The sequence below is a fragment of the Larus michahellis genome, chromosome 6 (assembly GCF_964199755.1).
Source record: "Larus michahellis chromosome 6, bLarMic1.1, whole genome shotgun sequence".
Classification (NCBI taxonomy): Eukaryota; Metazoa; Chordata; class Aves; order Charadriiformes; family Laridae; genus Larus; species Larus michahellis.
The window spans coordinates 8,853,370-8,876,555 of record NC_133901.1 but is presented as its reverse complement, the minus strand read 5'-3'; the positions used below and the strand labels follow the sequence as shown (position 1 = coordinate 8,876,555).

At 38.3% G+C, this 23,186-nt stretch overlaps 1 protein-coding gene across 1 annotated transcript in view; it reads left to right on the top strand.

Moving 5' to 3' along the window:
- The window catches only part of RSRC1 (arginine and serine rich coiled-coil 1), a 169,960-nt gene that overhangs the window by 83,697 nt on the left and 63,077 nt on the right, over positions 1–23,186 (top strand). Inside the window, exon 6 of the mRNA XM_074591886.1 lies at positions 9,058–9,109. Within this exon, the coding sequence (XP_074447987.1) occupies positions 9,058–9,109 (52 nt within the window). The remainder of the gene's footprint in view (positions 1–9,057; positions 9,110–23,186) is intronic.

Genomic DNA, 23,186 nt, shown 5'->3' with positions numbered 1-23,186 from the left:
TGGATTTGACAATTTTTTTTTTTTTTTTTAATTTTATTTACAACTCTATGTTTCTGATGGCTAGTTAATCCGTTTTCTGTATCCACTTCCAGCATGAAGGCCATTTTCCTTGCTTTTTCTCAATAATTTTCACTGAAATTAAGACATTATGTTTTACGGTCCTTTAAAGGAGCACTTGCTCCAGCAATATGCAAAATGATTTGAATGCTGAATGAAAATCACTGACACATGTTTGAGCTATACAGGGCTATTTGCAACAGACCTTCTGCCTTTGATTTTATTCCAGTAAGCCATTGTTACTTATTTCTCAAATTTGGATTTGGTAATATTCTAAAATAAGATGCATTTTTTTCTGACCACCTTTTGTATAATGGTTCTCTGAAGATGCTGGGGAAACCCGTGTCTCTCTCGGAAGAAAAGCCTAGTTAAGTGGAGTGTATGTAAGAATCTGTGATTAAAGTTAGCAAATCCAAATGCTTTAATGACCATTTATGTCCTGGTTGATAGAAGGAAAAGGATTTTCTGAATCCTATGCTTTTGAGATACAGCACATGTCGAAGTGTCTGTTATGTTCAGGGACAATATAATGTGTTTTCCCCTTTGATCTCAATTTTGTATGAAAATTCAGTTGGACGAAAAGCATGTAGTGAAAATACTCTTTTGTATTTTAACAGAAAATTTTAACATTCCATTAAGTTGTTTAGCAGCTTTTTAGCTGTGACTTTATAGTTATGCCAACAATTTTGTCTTTCCACTCTGGGCTCTGAATTTTAATGACTGGGCCATATCATTCCCTTTTGTTATCTCTCCTTCCCAATTTTGATAACTCGGCAATCTTGGAGGAGTAGGACTGAACAGGGCTGTCTGTACAGCTTGGAAAAGTTTTCCAGACCTTTCTGTCAAGGTACGGATATTTTTTTCCTGGCTATGGCTGGGAGAGCCTTCTCCCACAGATAGATACCGCTTGATTATCTCTTCAGTCTGGTGTGTGTGCCGCTAGTTAAGCTGTACTTTTCACTTCATCATTAGTCATATTCTTTCCGTGGCCTTTACATACATTAAAGGGAAAAATGGCTTTACTGGCTGCTCTTGTGGTTTTTTTGGATAATGATTGCCCTTTCCTAGTTAGTATGTTGCTGATGCTGGCTTGGGGTTTGAGGTTGGTTTTTTTTTTTTTGTGGGGAAATGCCAAAAGCATCTGTGTGTTTGATGGACAGTTATCACTATTATTCCATGCTTTGCATGATTTTTCTCCACTTATAATTCGTGTATATCATGCTTTGATAATTGTATATGTCCGACAACATTTAAGATCAAAATGTTTTTTATGCTCCATTCTATTTCAATGCTGTAATGGAACATTGCTGTAATTTGCATTAAACCGTAGCTAGGATGTGTTGATGGGAGGTCCATAAAAAGTATAAAATTCCTCAGAAATTGAGTATGAACTGTTTCTTGAGCTTAAAATGTTTTCTATTCCTGGTCAGGCTATTTATCTAATGTAAGAGAATACCAGTGATTTTTCAATATCATATGTCTCTGCTTTTTACTATCTATAGTTCTCTACTGTGCTTCCTGGAGACTGTAAACAACCTGACAATTCCTCAGATATTTTTTTTCTTTTCTTTCCCCAATTTCATCCTCCATAGTAGTACTAGTGTAAAACTGCTATGTCAATATAGTATAATTTTTGTATATTTCATTTTTGGCTGCTGAACACTTTCATACAGCTAGTTTCATATCAGCTGGATAGTAGTAAAATTCTCCTTTCTCCATTCTATGTCATAGAAAGATAGTTCTGGGCAGGAAGCAAGCTGGGAAAAATCTTACTTGTTTGTAGTGAACAGAATCGGTACCATCTCTCACTGGGTACCTTTTTTCCAGTAAGGGAATTTATACATTTCCACAGGGTCTCAAATGTTCAGGTTTTTTGCAACAAGTAGATCTGTGTTAGGTCAGGACACTGGTCCTACTGTAGCCTATATCTGAGTGTATTACTGATTGATGGGAACAGAGAAGAAACACCGGATTAGACATAAATAACATTTTAACATCCAATCATTTAATCTGATTTATGTCTGAAAATGTAGGGATTTAATTCAAATAATGCCAGATATGCTTATTATGTTTCTGTGTTATTAATTCATATTATGAATTCTTCTCTGCGATTTTTTTTTTTATGTGAAAAAAAAAAAAATTTTGAAATTGCCACCCTCGAATTCATTCTGTTTGTCTGGCTCATGAAAGAAAAAGATGACAATTACAAGTTCTCAGTCTCCTTTGTTTTCTGTTTGTTTGTTTTTATATTGTATGCTCCTGTAAGGTATTTTCTAATACAAATAAGTTCTTTATTTTCAGTTTCTTTAGTAATTATTTTCTTTTTTTTTAATCTCCTAATGAGGAATACATGACTGAAAAGGAATCCAACCATTCCTATGCTAAACAAACGTGTCACATAATCTTTTTCATAATTTGATCAAACTCCATTGAAAAGATAGCTGGGGTTAGGGTTCTTTGTTACTCTTTTCCTGTTGAGATAGATTTACTAGAATTGGGATGTATAATATTTCAGGTGAAGGCAGGCCACTGAATTACAGAATATATTAAAATGAAATTATCTGTCTATACCCTTTGTTTAATTTATGTCATTTCTTCCTTGTCTTTTCTCATTACTGATACACCCTGAGGTCTCCTTTTAGCTGTCCATGATGCTGCTAAACTGTTTTTTTTTTCCTGAATTGATACCATTCTTTGAGACCACGGTAAGGTAGATGAGAAGTTCTCCCCAACATGCATTACTATGTATTTATCAGCATTACATTTTATCCCGTTCCGTGCTGCTATTATCGCTTGATCTGGTTAAGCCTGTCAGTCTCCTGTACCCCTAAATACTGTATTTCCCTCTAAATGTGATGGAATGCCATCATTCAACATCTTTCCCAGATCCCTGCTGAAGCTGTAAAACCAGTCTGCATTTTAATACAGAATAAGTGGAAATTACTAATACCCGTCTTCGGTTATTTTGTGCCTTGATTACTTATGCAGGACTTAAAAGCTTTTGGCACTTCAACAAAACCGTCAGCTTGTCTTTCTAAGCTACTGTATCAGTGTTTGAGACTCAGGAGATGTGGTGGTTTTTTCAGTGAAGACGCCACTTAGGCAGTACATTACCGTGATGGCTTTTCCTTTTGCTCTGAACGGAGCCTCTTCTTTATCTGTAGGAACTTTATCCCTTTAATATCAGAGCCGTTGTCTTTATCCCCGCAAAACAATTCTCCTTTTCATCCCAACTAACCACAACGCCCTCTTACACTTTGCTCTGCTGGACTCCATCTGTTTCTATAATTTTAGGCCACCGAGCCCCAGACATCCCAACTCAAAGTCCCCTCTCATACATAGAATCATGGAGCGGTTTGGGTTGGAAAGGACCTTAAAGATCATCCTGTTCTCCTTTGCTCTGCCACCCCACTGTGGCTGCTGCCTCTCTCCATTCCCCGGTCCCTGCGTGTGGCTGCCTACCACCTACAAGCTGGACTCTGACACGATTTAGGATTTGCAGGTAAAAGGACTGCATTCCCAGGCATTTCCTGAATTGTGGGAAGAGATGATTAGCTTCGATATTAATTATCTTTTTTCTGTACAATTCCTCTGGTTTTGAGTGAAGAGGAAGCCTGAGAAGAATGTACAAACAGAATCACTCGATAAAGCCTCTAGAAGAGTCGTGGTTGCAGTAACGCCGGGGAATTTCTCTTATATTCTCAGCCTTGCCAACTTTTCTTTTTCTGGAATTAATTGCAAACGACATTTGCTTTAGGTTTCTGACCCACTTTGGAAGTATTCCCAGTAGCTTTGGATAGCCATCTCTTCAAACAACTAGGGGACTTATGTTTTGTTCTTTCTTTTTCTTGTTATGCTTTTTCTTAACCTTTTTTTTGAGCTCATCAGGCATTGGGAAAGGCTAGATAAATGTCCCCAGGAAACCGATGAGAGGCTGGAGTTAAAATGGGAAAATGGGTTTGAGCATTCAAAATCCTATGTAGGGTTACTTAATTAGTGTTTATTTGCTGAGTCTTTTGGGTAGTGTTTTGATTATTTTTTTTTTAAACTGGAATTTTACTGTATACATTTGCATCAAGAGCAATTTGAACCTGGGGAATCGACATCTTACTGAGGAAATCTGTATTTGACACAACTACAATTCATATTCTATTTTCTATTTCAGTGTGTGGTTGTGCTAATATCATCCCCAAAATATGAGCAGGAACATACTGTAGTACCACTGTTATAATGGCATTTGGCCGTGAGGCCGTGAGTCGTCTTCAGGAAGAAACCTGGACACAAACCTTTTCTTCAGGAGGAGAAGTAACATTAAGACATTTCAACTGGTATGAGCAAACTAGCTTGCACAGCTAGGAGATCTATAGCTTCGTAGTTTTCTAATGTAATATAACGCCTGTAGGAGATTCTGGTTTCATCAGTAAGTGGAAGATCTTCTTAAATTATGAACTTGACTGTTTCTGTTAAACAAATTTGATATCCCACGTCCTCTCTGCAAGTAGAACACAGCATTATAATTTCAGGCAGCACGTGTATCTAAGACAGCTAAGGAATATCGATGGTGGTTGCTGTGGGAAGCATGGCACTTAGGGGCTGTCGCTCCTCTCTGTGAGCAGAGGTGTAGAAGACTTGGGGACTGCTGTTTCTGTCTTTATCAAATGCAAAGATAAAATGTTTGTGTAAAAAAACCCAACCAAACAAAAAAAAACCCAAAAAACCAAAAAACAAAAACCCCACAAAAATTGATCGCTATCATGCTAAGGTTTATTAGGCTTTTATAGAGATGTTATCAGAGAGAAAAGTCCTGCAGTTAAATTATATGCAGCCAATGTCATTAGTGACATTAGTGATGAGTAGGAGGAATTGAACATGTCCAGTTTTAGCAGAAACAGTAAATATCGGTGACATTCTATATGAAACTTTCATATTCATAAAAATCAGGTAAGAGAGCATTGCAACTCGAAATACTACTCAAAATACTTCAGCATCATTAACTGCTTGACTCTTGTGATAATGTAACGTTTTCAAATACTGACAAGAGCCACACGCGGTACTTAACAATGTTCACAGTCATTAGGTCAAATGGAAGTTTGGACTCTCTTTTTAAACTTAATTGTTCTCAAAATTTTTCCTTAATTTTCTAAAGTTTATTTTCACTTTAATCTTGTTTTCTCAGTCAAAACATTTTAACATGCATCACAAGGAGCAGGAAGATTTTTAAAAATAAGGTCTAGTTGCTGAATTGACGTGTTTGTTTCAAACCTATTAATTATTTTGGTAAAATTTAAAAGCTGAATTGCAATTGAATATTTTGAAAGCAAAACATTACACTGATGGTATGTCTGAAGCTGTCCATCAAGAACATCACTTGCTCCCTGTAGCTGCTAGTGGCAAGCAACTTGTATGTGGTTTTTTACACAATGAGCACCAAATGTAGCTGAGACACTGGTTTTGGTGCAGTTTCAATAAAAAGCATACTGTTTGAGAAAGCAGTAGTGATGTAACGCAGCAGACATACTGCAAAGAAATCCAAGTCAAGAAGGATGTGCCACATCTTCCTAAAAAAGCTTGCACTGAAAATTGAATACATGTGATCAAATTTTTGTGTGAGATATTAATAGCAATTATTAATCACATGGATATTTCTGTTTTACAGTATCCTGTAGAATACCATCATTTTCTAAAGTGTAATTCCAGTGTGTTACCAGACACTTTTTTGACATATGTAAAATTCGTCGTTAGGGATGTTTGACACGCTTCATGTTATGCTGCGATATGACTGTTAGGGAATTCCTTTCCTGCTTTTGCAGTTAGTTGTCACCTTCATCAGTTGGTACGATAAATACTTGGTACTATTTTTTTATTTTTACACAGTTTCGAATTCGTTTCCTTCTGCATTATGCTTAAGACCTGAAGGAAAGTATGAGGGTTTATTTTGCAACTTGTGCTAGACCACTCTGATAATGTTTCCTACACCAATCATTTCACTGTTTTTACGTTTCCTGAGGGTCTTTCTGAATTTTGTCATTTAATGGTCTTCTAAATCAATACTAACCTCCGGTAGTCAGTCTTTCTCACACATTGCTGACGGCTTGTTTGGGGGTCTAATTGTGATTTTCAGATGAATTAATCTCTGTCCATTTTCTCAGAGCGTTGGCCTCATCCACCAGCTGGACAAATGCATTCTGGAGCCAAGCTAGTAACCTTTCTTCAAGAACCTTTCATCCATTCGTTGTTCAGGGCATATCGATCGATAATAGAAGGGCATCTATAGCAAGTTCTCCTGTGGGTATACCAACATCCACGAAGCAACTGGGTATCGGTCAGTGCCAGTGCTGCGGTCAGGGCGAGGGAGAAGATGCCTGCAGAGCATCTGCCCTTGCAGTTTCCAGTGGGATATTGCTGAGTAAAAGAAGAATTTTAGTCTAGCCTACCTTATGCCAACGAGACACATTCATACATACATGAGAGGAGTGGGAAAAGGCATTTTGAGCTGTGTGGAGCATTTCTGAGCAGGGGGAGCAGTTGTGTCAGTATTGGTGGAGCTTCATGTTTAGTGGTGGGAGGTGTCAGTTGAACCGTTGCTCGTTGCTTTCCCTTCTCCTCTGTCTGCAGCCTGGTTTAATATTTTCTCTTTCAGGGAATTATTGTTAGTGTGGTGGTGCTAGATGTTGCCACTTTAGGCTTTGAATATGGAAATTACATCAGTGAAATAATCTCTTTCTCCAGTCTGTAGTGCTAACCAGACGGTTCCACAGCCAAAAAGTTGACATCTTTTTATTTGAGAGATCTGGGCATTTTTGTCAAATATCTAACAGATAAGTGCTGTAAAAATAGAAGATTATCTCTCTTAACACAACCGCTCCCATTGCATTTGAGACATACTTGAATCTTACAGAAAAAAGCCGGTTTAGAAGCGTGGTGGCTGGTGCCGCTGCCTGTGTTGGGCGGCCCGTAGGAGCGAGTCGCAGCCTGGGGGGGTGCTGGGGCTGTGGGGATGCGCTGTGGCTCAGACAAGGTGGGGGATCAGTTAAGTTCATAAAACACTTTGTTACAGAATGTAGAAAACAAATACAGGGAACTGATTTAACGTACTGTAAGTGTTACTGGATGCTAAAACCCAGCTGGTGGGTGGGCTTGCACAAAGGCTTTGTTCGTGTGAAGATGTGAGCGTAGGTAGTATTTTTACATTGAACACTTCTCCTTCTCTGCTAAATTGTACTGCAATGTTTTGCCATACTAAAGTAACCCTGGAGGTTTTTTTTCTTTTATGTCTGAAGTTGTCATAGGAATGGAAAAACCGCAAACCTAAGTACGGCTTTTCTGAAACTTAGTAAGTTGAGCAAGTTTGTTCTGGAAGGAAAGAAGATCCTTTCCTTCCTCTCCTTTCTTTCCTCTAGTGACGTATTTAATATGCCAAAACATATTGTAATAATTAGTTCATCGCAAGAGGAAGGAATTTGAAGATATTTTTACAATAAATTTCAAGATTTTTCCTGCTGCCACCAAGATTAGTGGTCAGCGCTAATGGTAGCATTGGTATAGTAGTTATAATAATAAATTTTGCCCAATAACTTTGGGTTTGTGCAAACAACTAACAAAATTCTAACCTAAAAAATATTAGACCTCTATACAGTTACAATCTGGATCTTCATTTAAATTTCCTTTTTCAGGAATTAATCTGTGGATTAGTGTAACACTTTCATACTGCATGCTACTGAAAGAAGCAGTCTGTAAATACTTGTAGTAGAAATGGAATTGTTCTTTGCCATCAGTTAGTCCCTCTTAATAGGTGTAGGCATAATGTAAAACAAAGGATTAATAAATAAATAAAAAGGATCCCCTAACAAGCAGAAAATTGTTTTCTCATTAATTAGTAGACGAATGTACGTACTTCTGCACACACACAGTATTAGAGATATTCAAACTAGAAACTTTCTAAGCTCTTACTGAAATTATGAAAGCGCATTTCTTTAGAATACAAGGCCATTTTATACAGATTATATTTTATAGTAATACAATAGCAATTGTGCTGTCATCTGTGATATCACACAGAATGCAATCTGAGAGGTCTTTGGTTGAAAGAGGTTTTGAGAAAAGCTAACTCTCTTGCCCTACAGAGCATCATCAGTTGGGACATTCATAGTGAAGAGCTTTGCCCAATTACCTTGATTAATATTTGTGTGGCTAATGGGGTGGAACTGGAAGGGTGCAAACTTAGACTGGTTGTCAGAGAAAAATGTTCCAGTAGCAACATCTGCCTAGCAGAGTTTTCAAAGCTGAACAGTGACACGAAACATTTCCGTCATGTTTTGTTTTTAGTGCAGAGCAGAAGCCTCTCAAACTTTTCAGATGCTTACAGAAATAATCAACTTCTGAACTCCGTGACAAATGTGGTTTGTGTGTAAATTTAACTGTGAAAACGTTTGAGTGGCTTCAAAATTAGAGGGACGGCAAGCACATTGGACACAGTAAAACATCACTTGGAATAATTAGCATAGTGGGTACACAGCCAACAATATGTTCTTCAACCCAACAGATGTGAAGAAATACCTTAAGGAGAAGAAAAAATCAAAACAGATAACAGAAGAAGTGTGAAAAACTTGCCATATTAATCATATTAAAACCAAATTTTGAGCATGCTTGTGTAGCCATGTGTTTTTGTGAAGCCGGGGAGGATTTGCTGTTTGAGGCCTGAGAAAGGAGCTGGGGGTGGGCTTCAGCCTTGCTGGGGCTGTGGGTGCTCAGGTTGGTCAGGGCGCCACAGCACTACCTCATTGGGATTGTATTTTCTGTCAATTCTGAAAATTTCTGATAGTTTCTAACTCAAAATACAATAGTCCTCATTTCAGTCTGGAAGTTTCTTTGGGTGGCGCGTAGCACTGAGTCACTCGCAGAGGCGGCAGCTCCCCGCTGGGGGTGGCAGCGCTGTGGTCGGTAACGTGTGACCTTGTGTGTTGAATGTGCGCTTATGAAGATTTATAAATCCTCTCTTTTCAGACTCCTGCTGAACAGGCCAAAGCTAGATTACAGCTGGTTCTTGAGGCAGCTGGTAAGTGTTGCTATTATAAGTAAAATTATATTATTCAAAAATGTATTTAATGTAATATCAGAAAAATGAGACCTATCAAGGCAGTAATTTTATCCATTTCCGTTTGGCGAATGTGAAGTCCTTTTCTCTATAGCCCACTTCAGTTTCTGGGTAAGATGACACTGGTGTGCATCATCATTGGCGCTTAACAAATCCCTTTAAGGAGATAAAAATAAGTAATTTTTGTTTGCTGTTGAGAACCAGCACTCAGATTTCGTGTGTTTGTCCTCTTGCTGCTACTGAGACTTTATTCTGTCGTCTTAAAAATTTGGTTTCATGCCTTTATCTTTTAGCCCTGGGTGGAACGAGTGCATGTGTGTGTGTGTATATATATATATATATATATATATATATATATATTTATGTATTTGAAGTGGTAGCAAACATATGTAGCAAGCTTTCCAAAAGACTCGGATCCAGAGAGTGATCTACCTGCTAGTTCTCTACAAAGAGAAACATTTCTATTTAGTCTAGCACTAGTAAGAAGGAAGGCAAGATATGTGTCTTGGTAACTACTTTTAATTTTGAACCTTTAATTTAAATAAAAAATGGAGTAATCCTGTAGCTTTACGCCAGGTTTAAAACTTTAAAGAAATTGTTGTCCTATTGTGGCAAAGATGAGATTATCATTCCTTTTATCCTGCCTTTTTTGCAAATGTTGTATCTAAGTCCACATTAAATCTCAAAGACATGGTTGTTTCCAAATGGACACTTCCTTGGTTTATTTTTACTAATCTAAGGGTGTTCAGTACACAGCTTTGACATGCGCTTCTCGGGCTTTTCCCCCATGGAAGTTGCTGTGGATTTGACCCGTGGTGTAACTGAGCCCGAGGTCCGTTTTGCTCTTTGTCCCCTTGGGTGGTCGCGCACCCTCGCGGTGGCGTAGGGTGGCCGGGCACCAGCTCCTCGCTGGCCGTGATGCCGAGGGGTTTGTCCTCTCTTCACCCAGGCTCCAAGTGGTTATTCCCAAGAGCAGCCCGTGTTTTGATGCACTTATGCTATGATTGTGAAAACAGGACTCGAGAACCTTACACGCTAGTGGGGTTGTGGTAATTACAATAAATTTATAAATTAATAATAATCCTTTTATATAACATTCCTGGATGTTCTTTAGGTACTTGTATTTGTCTTCAGATTATTAAAATAATGATTTAATGCTCTGAAGTGGTATTCTGTGTTGAGGTTTGTAATCCTAATTAATTTCTAGATCCTATTTTAATTTTCCCATTAAAACTTTGGCAGTTGTTCACACCAACAGGAAAGCTTCCAGTATTCCATATGCATTTTAATAAATACATATTTGCCTATAATTCAGCTTTCATCTCTTATATATGTATTTTTAACTTCTAAGCAGCAATTTCCAAGAAATGCCATTTTTTTCTTTTTTCCCCTTATGGAAACCTTCTGTTTTAAGGAATAGACATCTACTCACATTGCTGATATTTTTTTCAAAAATGCATCTAGCCATTTGTATTGTATGGCTTCAAATGCATTCATTGTTCTCCTTAACTTTTAATAAAGCTTTGAAGCATATAATTATAAAGTAGATGTGACAGCACTGACCTAAAAAAAGCACAATTTGTGTATACTACTCACATCTATCACACCTCATTTTTTAATTTAACACCTGGGAAATGTAGAAAAGATACCTGTGGGTTGTATATCATCATGACCTGGGTCCCAGAAATTTCCAAAAATATATAACGGGTCTATGACACTGTTAAATTTAAATATTCACAATTGAAGTCTGAAACTTAGATTGAAGCTGCGAGCTGTTCATAAGTAACTCAAGCGAGTTAATCTGTTTATTTCTCTTACCATCCAAAATACAGGAAGTTCTTTCCTGGCTTTATTTCAGTCTTGGTTATCATCTCAGGCGTTTATGAGATCATCCCCCCACCTTCTTCCCTCAGTCCTGTATTCAGTCAATTAAATTGAATTTTTATTAATCTGGTGTGAGAGGAGTGTTGGAAATGTTAATAATGTTGTTTTAATATCTTTTTGTGTGTTTACTCATTGCAAAATCAGCACTTTTTTCACCTTTAAGTTTAAAGAAATAAAAAGAAATCCGTGTCAGACTGTTATTGAGCAGCTTTCCAAGGAGCTCACAATCAACAGGTTAATTGTTGTTGCTGTTGTAGCATGATGCTGTATGATTTATTTTAATGTAACGCAAATTTAAATCTGTACTTTAGTAATGATGAGGGAAGCTGCTGTTTGCGTATGTAGTGCTTGGTACAGGATCCATCCCAAAGTTATGAATTAACTTGTAGAATATCTGGCTGCACACGTTATGGGAGTTGCTCTAATCCCACTAAGTGGGGAAAAAAAGCTGTGCTGTATTCAAAATGTATTAGCTACTTTTTAATAGCTGTTAATGACACTGTACGCCTCTGTGGTTTGGACAAACAAAACAGTCTTACCTTCTGCAACCGCTCAAAGTTACTGACTAGCGTTGGAGAGGTGTTTGGGAAGGTCCCTTCCTTGTTCTTCTCTACCGACATGCTGTTATGGTGACATTTCCGTTCCCCTTGCCCTGCCATTTCCACGCTGTTAATATCCCATCACCCGTGATAATCTAACATTTTCTTATATTGTCTGGATTCAAATGTATTTGCTCGTTTCATGCTGAAGATTTCTGTATTTTACTGTACTTTGAAAGAATTAACCTAGAGAGTAACTTCACTTTGCTTCCTTAGCAAATTTTTTTGTTCTTAATATACTGGAGATGTCTTTGGATAAACATAACACAAATATAGCAAACAGTACGTAACTCTGTAAGGGGACAACATATATTAAATGTTAATGTGCTAACCTGAAGCTAGTTTCCTTTAAAATACCAGCATTTGCTATAAGAGCAGCCTGACTTTAAATTCAAGCTGATGGTGGGTTTTGAAGTTTGCTCACAGCCTTGCCCAGCAATACATTTATCTAATACTCGAGCTTATTATTTGCTATTCACCATCACATCATGATGTTTCAAATGGAATTTCTTTATTTTACTATCCAAATTTCCCGTTTGGTTAGCCCCATCAAAGGGTCTAAATTCTAATGTATCCTTTGTCAGTGCAGCTACCGTATATTAAAGATTGTATTGAAAAAGGGAAGAGAGACTGGGACAAAAGTTTGTTGTGTACATGTGGAAAAATTGAATGTGTGTGCTATTGGACATTCATTTTGAGAAAAGAAATTGCCTGTAAGTAATGATACAACTTTGCAACACGTCCCTGCTGAACTGGAGAACTTAATTTTTATCATATTTGTGCTGGAAATGTTATTAGAATGTAGCTTTAATGACTGATGTTGACTAATTTAACATAGATAAGGAGTGTTGGCAGGTTAACTGGTACTCTGCTGGGTACTCAGCACTGGTGCTGCCCCATTGACGCTGCCTGCCCGCTCCCCCAGCCTGTGTGGGCACGTGAAGGGTCATGCTGCCTGAGCTTGTTCAGGAGCAATTCTTTATCGTTGATAAATGTTTCATTTGAATCTTCTCTGGAGCCCCCAACATAAGAAGGACATGGACCTGTTGGAGCGAGTCCAGAGGAGGCCACGGAGATGCTGGGAGGGCTGGAGCCCCTCTGCTGTGAGGACAGGCTGAGAGAGTTGGGGTGGTTCAGCCTGGAGAAGAGAAGGCTCTGGGGAGACCTTAGAGCCCCTTCCAGTCCCTAAAGGGGCTACAGGAGAGCTGGGGAGGGACTCTGGATCAGGGAGGGGAGTGATAGGACGAGGGGGAATGGTTTTAAACTGGAAGAGGGGAGATTTAGATGAGATATCAGGAAGAAATTCCTGACTGTGAGGGTGGTGAGCCCCTGGGCCAGGTTGCCCAGAGAAGCTGTGGCTGCCCCATCCCTGGAGGTGTTCAAGGCCAGGCTGGATGGGGCTTGGAGCAACCTGGTCTGGTGGGAGGTGTCCCTGCCCAGGGCAGGGGGGTGGAACTAGATGACCTTTAAAGGTCCCTTCCAACTCAAACCATTCTGTGATTCTGTGATTCTCTCAGGACCTGGAACATATATAGAATTGAGGGAAAACTATTTGATGTCAGGGCTCAAGTTCAAGTGCTTTCTTCAAATTGGGCACAGGAACAAATACATATTCATGTGCAATATACATGCATATTTTTAAAGAGAATGCATTTGGGCTGTTGCTTTATCAGAGAGCAGAATGTCTGAAGATATTTTGTTCAATTTTAAAAGCGGGAATTGCCAACCTTTCTCCAAGCATAGGAAATGTCACTCCAAGAGCTGGTTGCACTCTGTTCATCTGTGTTGGGCAGTCAAACAGCTCACCCTGCTTTCATGCCAAGTCCTGCAGACATCAGCACTAGCTACAGACAAGAGGCAATTTTTAAGGGCCTTGATTTCCAAAAGTATTTAGGTACAAAAAGATTTAGATAGTCCTTGTTTTGCTTTATTCTTCTTCTGGTGTTTATGTTAGAGCTGTCTTCTCAATCTGAAGATGTTTGTGTGTATAATTTTTTGCTTCACATCAACCTATTGACATGGAAATTATGTGGCTTTATCCCTGTGGCTTTTTAAGCAAGAGAAAGGGGTATATTGAAATACGCTAATAATGTTATGGTTTTAAAGAATATAGATTTGAAAGTGCTTTGAAAGTACAATGGCCATAGTTTAAAAAAGTTAGTTATACACTATTGTGTTCGCTTCGCTCTTCACTGCTTTCTTCATCACCAAAGATCCTTGATTTTTAGGGTAGGTAGGTGCAAAGGCCAACTGCTCAGCCTCAGCAGGAATTGTAGATGTTTGGTATCTTGGGAAAACCTGCTTTTAGAATCGCACTTAGATGCTAATTTAGGAAACAACAACCGATTTCTCTGAAAACCAAAAGACAGCAAATAGTAATCCAGGTTATTTTCAACCGGATTTATTTTTTTTGCTGGTGTGTTTTGGGAATTGTGACTTCTGGTGTCTCATTGTGGGAGAGCTGGTAAAATGCAAAATATCCACCTTATTTGTGAGGGGAGGAGGGGAAGATGGCCGTTTTTATATTCAGGTAATATAGTGCTGTCACGAAGTTTTGTCTCCAAGTCCATTCATGCGGGCTTTGCCGTGCACTTCGTTAAAATTATTTTTTCTTTGTTGGTGTGGATTAATGTCAGTATCTTCATTCTCATTAAGCAGGGCAATAGTTGAAGATACTGTAGCACTCCACTTTAATTTTTAAGGCAACTGATTTTTGATTTATAAAAAGCAGTCAGCTATAAATTTATATTTGCACGACTTTTTTTACTTACCTTTCCCTTAATGTTGCGATACGAGAAAGCCTTTTTAGCATCCTCTAACAATATCGCAGCAACTTGCCATGTCTGAGCAGATGTTAAGCAGGCAATAGTTGAATGTTAATTTTGAGAGGGTGGTATGTTTAAGCCTATCTGAAGTATGTTGCATGTGGGCCTTCCAACTTAGCGACAATGCTTTGTCTCTTGGGAGAGTTTTAAAGCTAAACCTCTTTCTTTTTGTCACTCTATATGGACTCTCTCAAGTCAGTATAAAGCAGATCATCCCTCGGCTAAAGCTCTTCAGCTTTTGTTATTGGGCTCTGTAGACCTGTAATTAGGCCTCCTGGCAGGCCTTGCAGGCCAGTTAATGGTCATATGGAGTTTCTGTGAGGCAGGCTGGCTTTGTGTAAATCCTTCGTCGGGATACGTTTATGGGTCACTTCCTACCAGGACGGGGCTTTGTGCCGCTGCCCCACGGGCGGAGAGGGAGCAGGTTCCCTTGACCATCGCCAGCTCAGTTCGCGGTGCACAATCTTCCCGGCTAATCCCCAGTGTAAACAGAGGATTTAGCTGAGCTTCTGTCACTTACAGTTGCCAAACCACTTGGGTGTCTGTGATTTCTTTCCCAGACTTCATTACTGAGAGACGGAGAAGCAGAGAAGATTTGAGCTGGGGTTTTGTCTTAAACGTTTTCTTGCTCGTATCGCTAATTTTAAGTAAAAAGTTTGCCCTGCATCGAATCCTGCCTTGATAAAACCCGTAAGCTCAACAGAAAACCTCAAAACTTTAAAGGCAGTTAACGTGTCATAAATTGCTGTATGGCGCTCGTGTTTTCTTATAAAGATGAAAATGTGAATGAATATTCTAAAATGTAAATCTCTTGATAAGAAATAGCATGTGGGCATTTCAAACTATCAATCTGGCCGCCTTCACTAAAGTAGTCTGAAAGTTTGGGTTTCTTTCTATGGTGATAAGCCGAAATTTCTTACTCTTCATATAAAGACGATGACAAAAGGCAGTTGATCTGGATTTTCAAAGGTCTAGAGTTGAAATAAGTGACTGATCTATTTTTGGAATCTGCATTTCAATCTATCGCTGAAAGAACGTTCAAGAATAGAACATTTTTGTGCAAAGAATTCTTGACAGAGTTTATTTAAAGAAAACTTCAGAACTGAGACACTAATATGACATTAGCAATATGTGGTAAAAATTGATGAATACAAACCATAAGCATTTAACATTTATCAGATCTGTTTGCCAGCAATTCTGGATATTGGATATTTAACTCATTATCTTTGAATTATGCTATCAGATTGCTCTCTTTAATTTTGTACCATGCATCTTTATTACATTTTATGTATTCCTTAAAGAGAAAATAATTGAATATAACAAGTATTTTGGCCTTAGCTGCTGTAAAAATGCCAGCATTTGATAATACTTACTGAATTTTCTAAAAATCTACCCATTACAACACATGTTATCAGGGAGAAAAATCCTAATTTGCACTCAGCGCCTGCTAAATAAATAGTCAAATATTCTCTGCTTTCTGGTATCAAAATGGCTCATAACAGATGTGGCTGAAAGGACCACATACGTAGACTGTATGATTTTAGTCTGGTGGAACTAATAGGATCACTTGCTACTTCATAGATTCTTGCTTTTCTTTTACTTTAATAAAAACTGTTTAGTTAAGTAGGATGGCCTCTGTTTTGGTCTTTTCTAGTGATGCAAAGTCGTAAGGCAGGCAGGTGGCAACAAGTATTGTTGGGGCTTATTTTTAAATGCCAAATTCATAAAATGTTTACGTATTTCTCTTTTTCTTCTTTTCTTCCTTTTTGATTTTGCTATTTGTGTTCTTTCCACTGAAAACTTGATGGCCTTAGTTTGAATTTCTAATTATGCGAACAATTTTAGAAGGATGGAAAACATGTGTTCGTATATATGCACAAAGGATGAAATGACACATAAAATATTTCATCTGTTTAAAGAAAATTTTAAAATAGCTTTTAAAATAATGCTTTACCCAGAAATTGTGAGAATTTGAACTTAAAACAAGCTTAAGAGTTGCTGAATGTTGAAAAAGAGATTAATATAATTACTGTGTAAGCATGGTCAGTTTGATTTAATATAAAATTCTTATTTCTATCGATTTCAAACAGTTATTTTGAGTAGTGTCTGTTCACGCTTTGAATTGAATTTTACTTCTATTTATATAAAAATATCAACTCTATGAGCAAAGATGTCTTACTGAACTACCTTTTCTCCATACGACAAACACGGACATAGGCTCTAAAAATGTTTATAAAAGTGTTTCGTGCAGCATTTCTTGTACACCAAGCTAAGGAGAGTTTGAATGGATAGGAATCTGTTCCTAATGAAACCACCCCCAAACAAGCAAGACCTGGTTACGTGTGAGTGAGCAGAGGTCAGCGCGATGGCCGAGCATCCGTCCTGCCACAGCAGCTCCCGGGGGCCGGTGACGATGCTGCAGGACTCTTCCCTCCCTTCCAGGACTCCAGCACAAGCCTGGGGACCTGGACAGAGGATGGGAAGAGCTGCATCAAATCGCCACGTCTTTGAAATAGAGCGTCCCCATCCCATCGCAGGTGACTTGGTCACTTGTGCTGCTTCCAGCAAGTATCTGTAGTTGACAGCCTCCTGCTCCCTTACTCCAAGAGGGCTTTCAGGCACAGGATCAGGACGTTGGGTTTTGTTATGCTGCAGGTGACAAAATAGCAAGTAGTAATTATTGAAGATTAGATTTGTATCGTGCTCTTTTACCAAGAACAAGCTATTAAAACATTAAAAACAAAGGAAAAAAAAGAAGTGGACTAAAAGAAGTTTTAGGTTGGACTTTGTGAAGCTCACCTTGCAAGGTTGTCCTGAGACAAGAGAATGTGAGTGAGAACTTGAGAGGAAAACGAAGAGGAAGGTGGGTGGAGGAAAGATAAAGCAATTATTCTGAAAGTGTACATGAGGCATTGCTATCGCAATATATCCTTGATGATAGGGGTTTTTTTTTTTGAAATATTAAGGTAATTGTCTATTTGTTTGCACACATTAGCATTAAGAGTTGACTGGTACAGGGATGGCCAACCACAGGCACAGGCATAGTGTTTAGCACTGATCAAGATTTAGGCTGGCAGTAGTGACTAACAGTTTGGTTAAATGTGGTGTGTACTAAACAGAGAGGTTATTTGTCATTGGCCAATATAGTAAATAAATAAACGCATGAAACAGTAGCGTCTCTTCCTTCTACAGGATCACTGTAAATAAAACTGCAGTTTCATCCACTAAAATGAATCAAAAAAATTCTGTATCTTTTCCCAAGACTTTTGTGTGCTTGTTAGGATGTTTCCATACCTGAAATTCCCATTCACAGACTTTTCGACTTAGCCTCATCCTAGGTTTTCTAAGCTTCGTGCTAGAAAGATCACAACAGATAGAGGTGTTCCTTGGTGGAGAAAATGTTCTTGATTTTTTTTCCTTCTATTCCAGGAGTCTAGACATGAATAGAAGATTTAGTTTTCAAGTATATGGATTGCATAACATATATGGTCACAGTCTCTATTTTGATAAGTAAGCTTTATGGTTATTTCTTAACAAAACATTTGGTGCCTGAAGGATTCAAGAAGAGATCTGGCTGTAAGGAAAGGAAGGGTGGTGGCTCTTTCAGTGTCTATAAGACTGTGAACCCTGGTGGGAATTTTCATCTGTAGTGAGTCTGCACCAGTCCATGAAGTTTGTTATTATTCCCTGCCTCAGTTCTCTCAAAGGTAAATAAACTGAAATGACACTTGTGAAATGTCCCAAATCATCCAAGTGTGCTGAGCAGTCCCATTTCTCTCTGCTGCCATCTAACATACTGAATGGTTGCGTAGCTTCCCATAGCTCCAGAAAAGGGTAGTCAGGGCTCTCAGTGAGCTCATCCTTTCCACGAGGATCTGAGCATTTATACTGCCGGCTATAATCCTGTTCCCATACTCTACAGATTAGTTCACAGCTCTTGACTGGTGAAAAGCCTAATTTTTTTTGTCTTCATCTGCTCAGTTCTGCCCAGACAGTATCACAATGGCAGATGCACATCCTCAGTTTAAAGTGATTTCTCAGAAGTTTTCATAGTATATAAACCTTCTGCTGTAGGTACATATTTGAGGGTGGAAGATTTTATCCTATTCTTGCAAACCAGCTAATTTAGGAAACCCATCTAATTATGGAGTTAGTGAACCCAGTTTCTAGGTCAACTACTGATTCCTACTCAGCAGATTTCTGTGTCTAAAACCATTTAGTTGATAACATCAGCAGAAAAGAACACTTTCGAACAAATTCTGAGTGATAGAAGAATTAAATGAGTAAAAAAAAAAATAAAAAATCAAGGAATAAATTCATGGTAGCTAATTTTTATATTCTGTGTTTTATGAGAACTGCAGGTATTTTAAGACTGAATTTCAGAAAGATGCAGGAAGTATTTGAACTTCACCTGGGTGGTCTGTGCCAATGGGCTTCACAGCCACATACAAGTGTTTATACAGCTGGACATTAAACACATTTCTTCATAGATTATCTGCTCCTAATTTGTTGGCAAAGCTACATAATCTCATTAGACTACTAAAAAAATAATACTTTCTGCATGCAAAGCGACAACTATATATAAAAAAAAAAAGTGTCACTACTCAAAGTAATTACTTTTTAACATATTAACGGTCTTGTCCTTACAGAGTATGTGATTTTGAAGTGCAGCTGTTTTGTGTCATTGGTGAGCAAAGTAAACACTTGATTAATCAACAATTACTTCAATAATTAATTCAACTTAATTTTCATGATGGCTGAAAAAATGCAGAATTTTAATTAAATAAATTTGGGTAGAGAATGAAATGTGTTTGAAACAAAATAATTCACCTTTGAAATTTATATTACCATTGTATTGGTATCTAAATGCCATTCACCTCATGAACCTATTTTGTAAAAAAACAACGCTGTGAACCATTTCTGTAGAATGTGTGTTTTTCCTAGTTTAAGAAGCCAATGAGTAGTTGCTAATGTAGAGATGCTATAATGTAAAACAGAGCCTATAAGTAGACTTTACAGTAACTTCATTAGTTAATGAACATTTATTGCCTTTAGAAATAATTCTGAAGCTTTTATGATTTCTATTTTTTTTGTTAGATTTTTATCTGAGACCGGTTTTTTGTGCTACCAAGAAACAAAAGTATCTCGGGCTTGCATTATAACTAATGGGTTTTCAGTAATATTGTAGCATATGGTATACATGATTTTGATGCAAATATGTGTGCTAATTATGTGCAGATGAATCTTTCAGTCCTGCTATTGATCTTAAGTCAAAGACAATTTTTCAGTTAGCTTAAGTTTTATATCAATTCATATTTAGCAACTTTGCCCAGTAATTTAATTATACGCTGTTTCGGCTGCAGAAACCGTATGTAGCTATGTGGCTAGTTTCTGTTTAAGCATGCCTTTTGGGACATGTTATGCCTTAATATTGGTAGCAAAATACTTATTTCTTATATTTTACCTGATCTGTTGCACCATCTTCTCTGTATAGGTGCCTGCTTTGGTCTGTGGTCATTAAAGCATTAGCCAGAATGCATGCCCCTAAGATCTCTTATGACAGTATACCCTGTAAATCTTTGGATATTTACCACCCTTCAGATTTTCTACAAGTGAAACTGGAGAGTGTTTGGCTGGATTTTATAGCATGGATGCCAAGAAAAGGGCTTTAAAGTCCTCAATCCGCTCAGCAGCGCTGTCTCGGGCTGGTGGGCACGAGTTGCCTGTTTAAATGTTTAGGGCCTCTCCATCTAATTTCCAGATGCGAAGTGTGCCAGAAACCCTCACTCAGCTTGCTGAAAGGAGAAATAAGTGGAAAAGAAATAAAATGTCCTTGCTCCTTCTCACTGTTGTGATGGTGCATCCTGCAAGTCTTTGAGTGTGGAGGTAATTATAGGAGGCCTTGGTCATCCTCCAGCTGGTAGGCATTTCCAAGGCACCTATAATTTAATAGATAAATGCTCCCTATCTATCAATGTATTTTAGGTCGCGGTGCCCTTTTGAGGTAGGGCAACTGTTTCAGGGAGTTTCAATGACTTGCCAACAGTCATGGGAAGTCTGTGATGGAGCAGGGATATGCCTGTGTCCCAGAACTCGGTCCCATGAGTGACCATGTCATCGTCTTTTCCTCCTTAGCTCCAGACGGAGATTAGAAGTTGTAATTAGTAATTAGTGCCCTGTCTGCTATTATTTTTCAACTGGGAGAGAACTTCAGGGTTGTCCAGAAATACACATTGCTATGTGTGAAGTAAAGGTACCTGAACTGTAGATACAGAATCAATTATTGTTATCGTATTTAAGTATATACTCACAGGAAAAGGCAGACTTCTAATCAAAGTTGAATATTTCTGTTTGTCGGTACTACTTCACAAAATACCTATGTTTACGAGCCAGATATTGATGGAGTTAATATTGATGCTGCACAGTGCAGCCCACTCTGCCTCTAAATCCCAACTGGAACAAAATCCCTCTACATCCAACAGTCTTGCTTTAAGCGGCTTTAAGTACCACTGGTGCCTGCTGCCTGCCAGGTAAACCTCCCGGGTACTTCCATGAGTTTGTCTTTAGAGGGTTTAGACAACTTGTTTGGTTTGCATGGAGCGGAGGAACCTGAAGGCATCTCCACTAAGAGATGGTGTTGCGGTTGTTGGAGGTCACGGAAGGAAATCCTCCTCTTCTACCACTCCTCGGTGCTGCAAGGTGCGGGTAGGAGTGGTGCTGGAAGGTTTGTGTGCATGCAAGGGTCTGCACGCTGTGGTTCAGCCTGGGACACCAGTGCAGCTCTAAGGGTCCGGGGTCCAGCCTGAGCTGGGGGAGCAGTCGTATGAGAGCTTGGGACCACGAGGCGGCAGGAGCAGCACGCCGGCTCACCTCAGGGGGGTGGCAGGAGCAGCAAGGTGAGATCCCATCGTTGCGAGCGTGGCTGAAGTTGGTGGGCAGTGGGCAGTTCAAACCAAGCATGGTGTCCTTAAGAATATTGGTGACGGCTCCTCCTGAATACAGCCCCAATTCTTGCAGACAAACTTGGAAAAACTTCTTTTGTTCTTCTGTGCAGCAACAAAGTGCAGAATCATTCCTGAACAGTAACGGTGTGCAGAAATACAGGCTGGGTTTAAAAATCGTAAAGCCTAGAAAAGAGAGCAGGAATTTGTGAATCTTGTTATACACAGGTCCATGGGCCTTTTTCCCTCTAAGTTCCCTGTCAATTTGGCTAAGCTCACTTGCCTACTTGTTGAATATGTTGATTTGCACCATTTTCTTGGAATATTTCACAGCAAGTGAAAATCAAAACCTGCCATTTTTGTGCTTTTCACATTCCTCCTTTCAGAACAACCTGAAATACGAGCACGTTGCTCTGCCTTCAGAAATACAGTCATCTAGCACCTGAAAATCTTGTTTCGTGCCTACATGATCTTCTTGTAAATCACGTATATCAATTTTTTCACTTGAACCAAGAATAGTATTTAGTGTAGGTAGTAAAATTTTTGTTTTACAGTTATTGAAAGAATATTTATGACAACTTCATTAAATATGGAGAACTAAGTGTGCCATTTTCTCCAAGTGGTTTCGTTTGCTCGTGTTTTCTTTGTTGACCCAAATGAATGAAATTAGAACAAACAATCTCTGAGTCATTTGTAATCAAGAGCTGATTAATGGAGTTTGGTTTCATAGCCATTATTCATTCAAGAACACCTGATATCTTTCCCATAAACAAATTGTGTTTGTCCAAATTAAGAAATTAAATGAAGCATTTGATGAGTTTATGATTGACCCTTCTAACTCTGAGCCCATTAGTCAATGTCATTATCATACAAAACTGTTTGACTAATGTGCTGTCTGAAGAAGCATGTGGATTTATTATGATTTCTGATTAATGCATGCTGCAAGCCAAACTACTAGATTGTAATAATTTTTTGATTTTCATTTTAGCAGTCACTGAAGATTTTCATCTGTGATGAAATGCATTTGTGTCCCATTAGATTTGGAGATGATTATGAGGTGTCGACTGAATAAATTTTAAAATATAGTGGTGAAGATTTTGCAAAGACTTCCCCTCCCCCAGTGATGCAGTTGTGGTAGGCTTTTTATAAGGATGACCGCCTATTGTTTAATAGGAACTTTGCTGTGACTTCAGAGAAATTCTCATACTTAGGAGACTACCAGTAAAAATTTCTATAAAAAGAGACATTATTGTTTTTCTTTTGTTTTGCTCATACTTCATTTTATGAAATTTTAATATCTGTATTTTAAAAAACGGAGGGGTGTTTGGTTACTTTGGTTATTTAAACAGGATTTTATATGACAATATTTTCTGCCTACAAGAATGCTCTTGAAAGGCAGACTTCTGTAATAACAAGATGACTTTATCTTTTAAAATACCATAAATCCTATTCTTGTGAGAGTTTTTTTTTCAGTTTTAGATAGCTAAACCATTTTTTTTTAAATTTTCTCTTTAAAATATAGTTTACATGGGCTGTGTACAAAAGGGTAGATCAAGTACTCCCTTCATTTCATGGAAAACAGATATTTTCAACAGTCTGTGCTTTCTCGGTATTTTGAGGAACTGTCGTTTTTGAAAACATGACATTATGAAAATGCAGTCTTTGGAGACAAAACCGTTTTCTGTTCTCACCAAGACAATTTATTTTGTTCTGAGACGTGAAAAGCATAGGTGGTGTATGTCTATTTTAAGTGGTAAATGGTCTTTCTGGATCATTTGGATACTTGCAG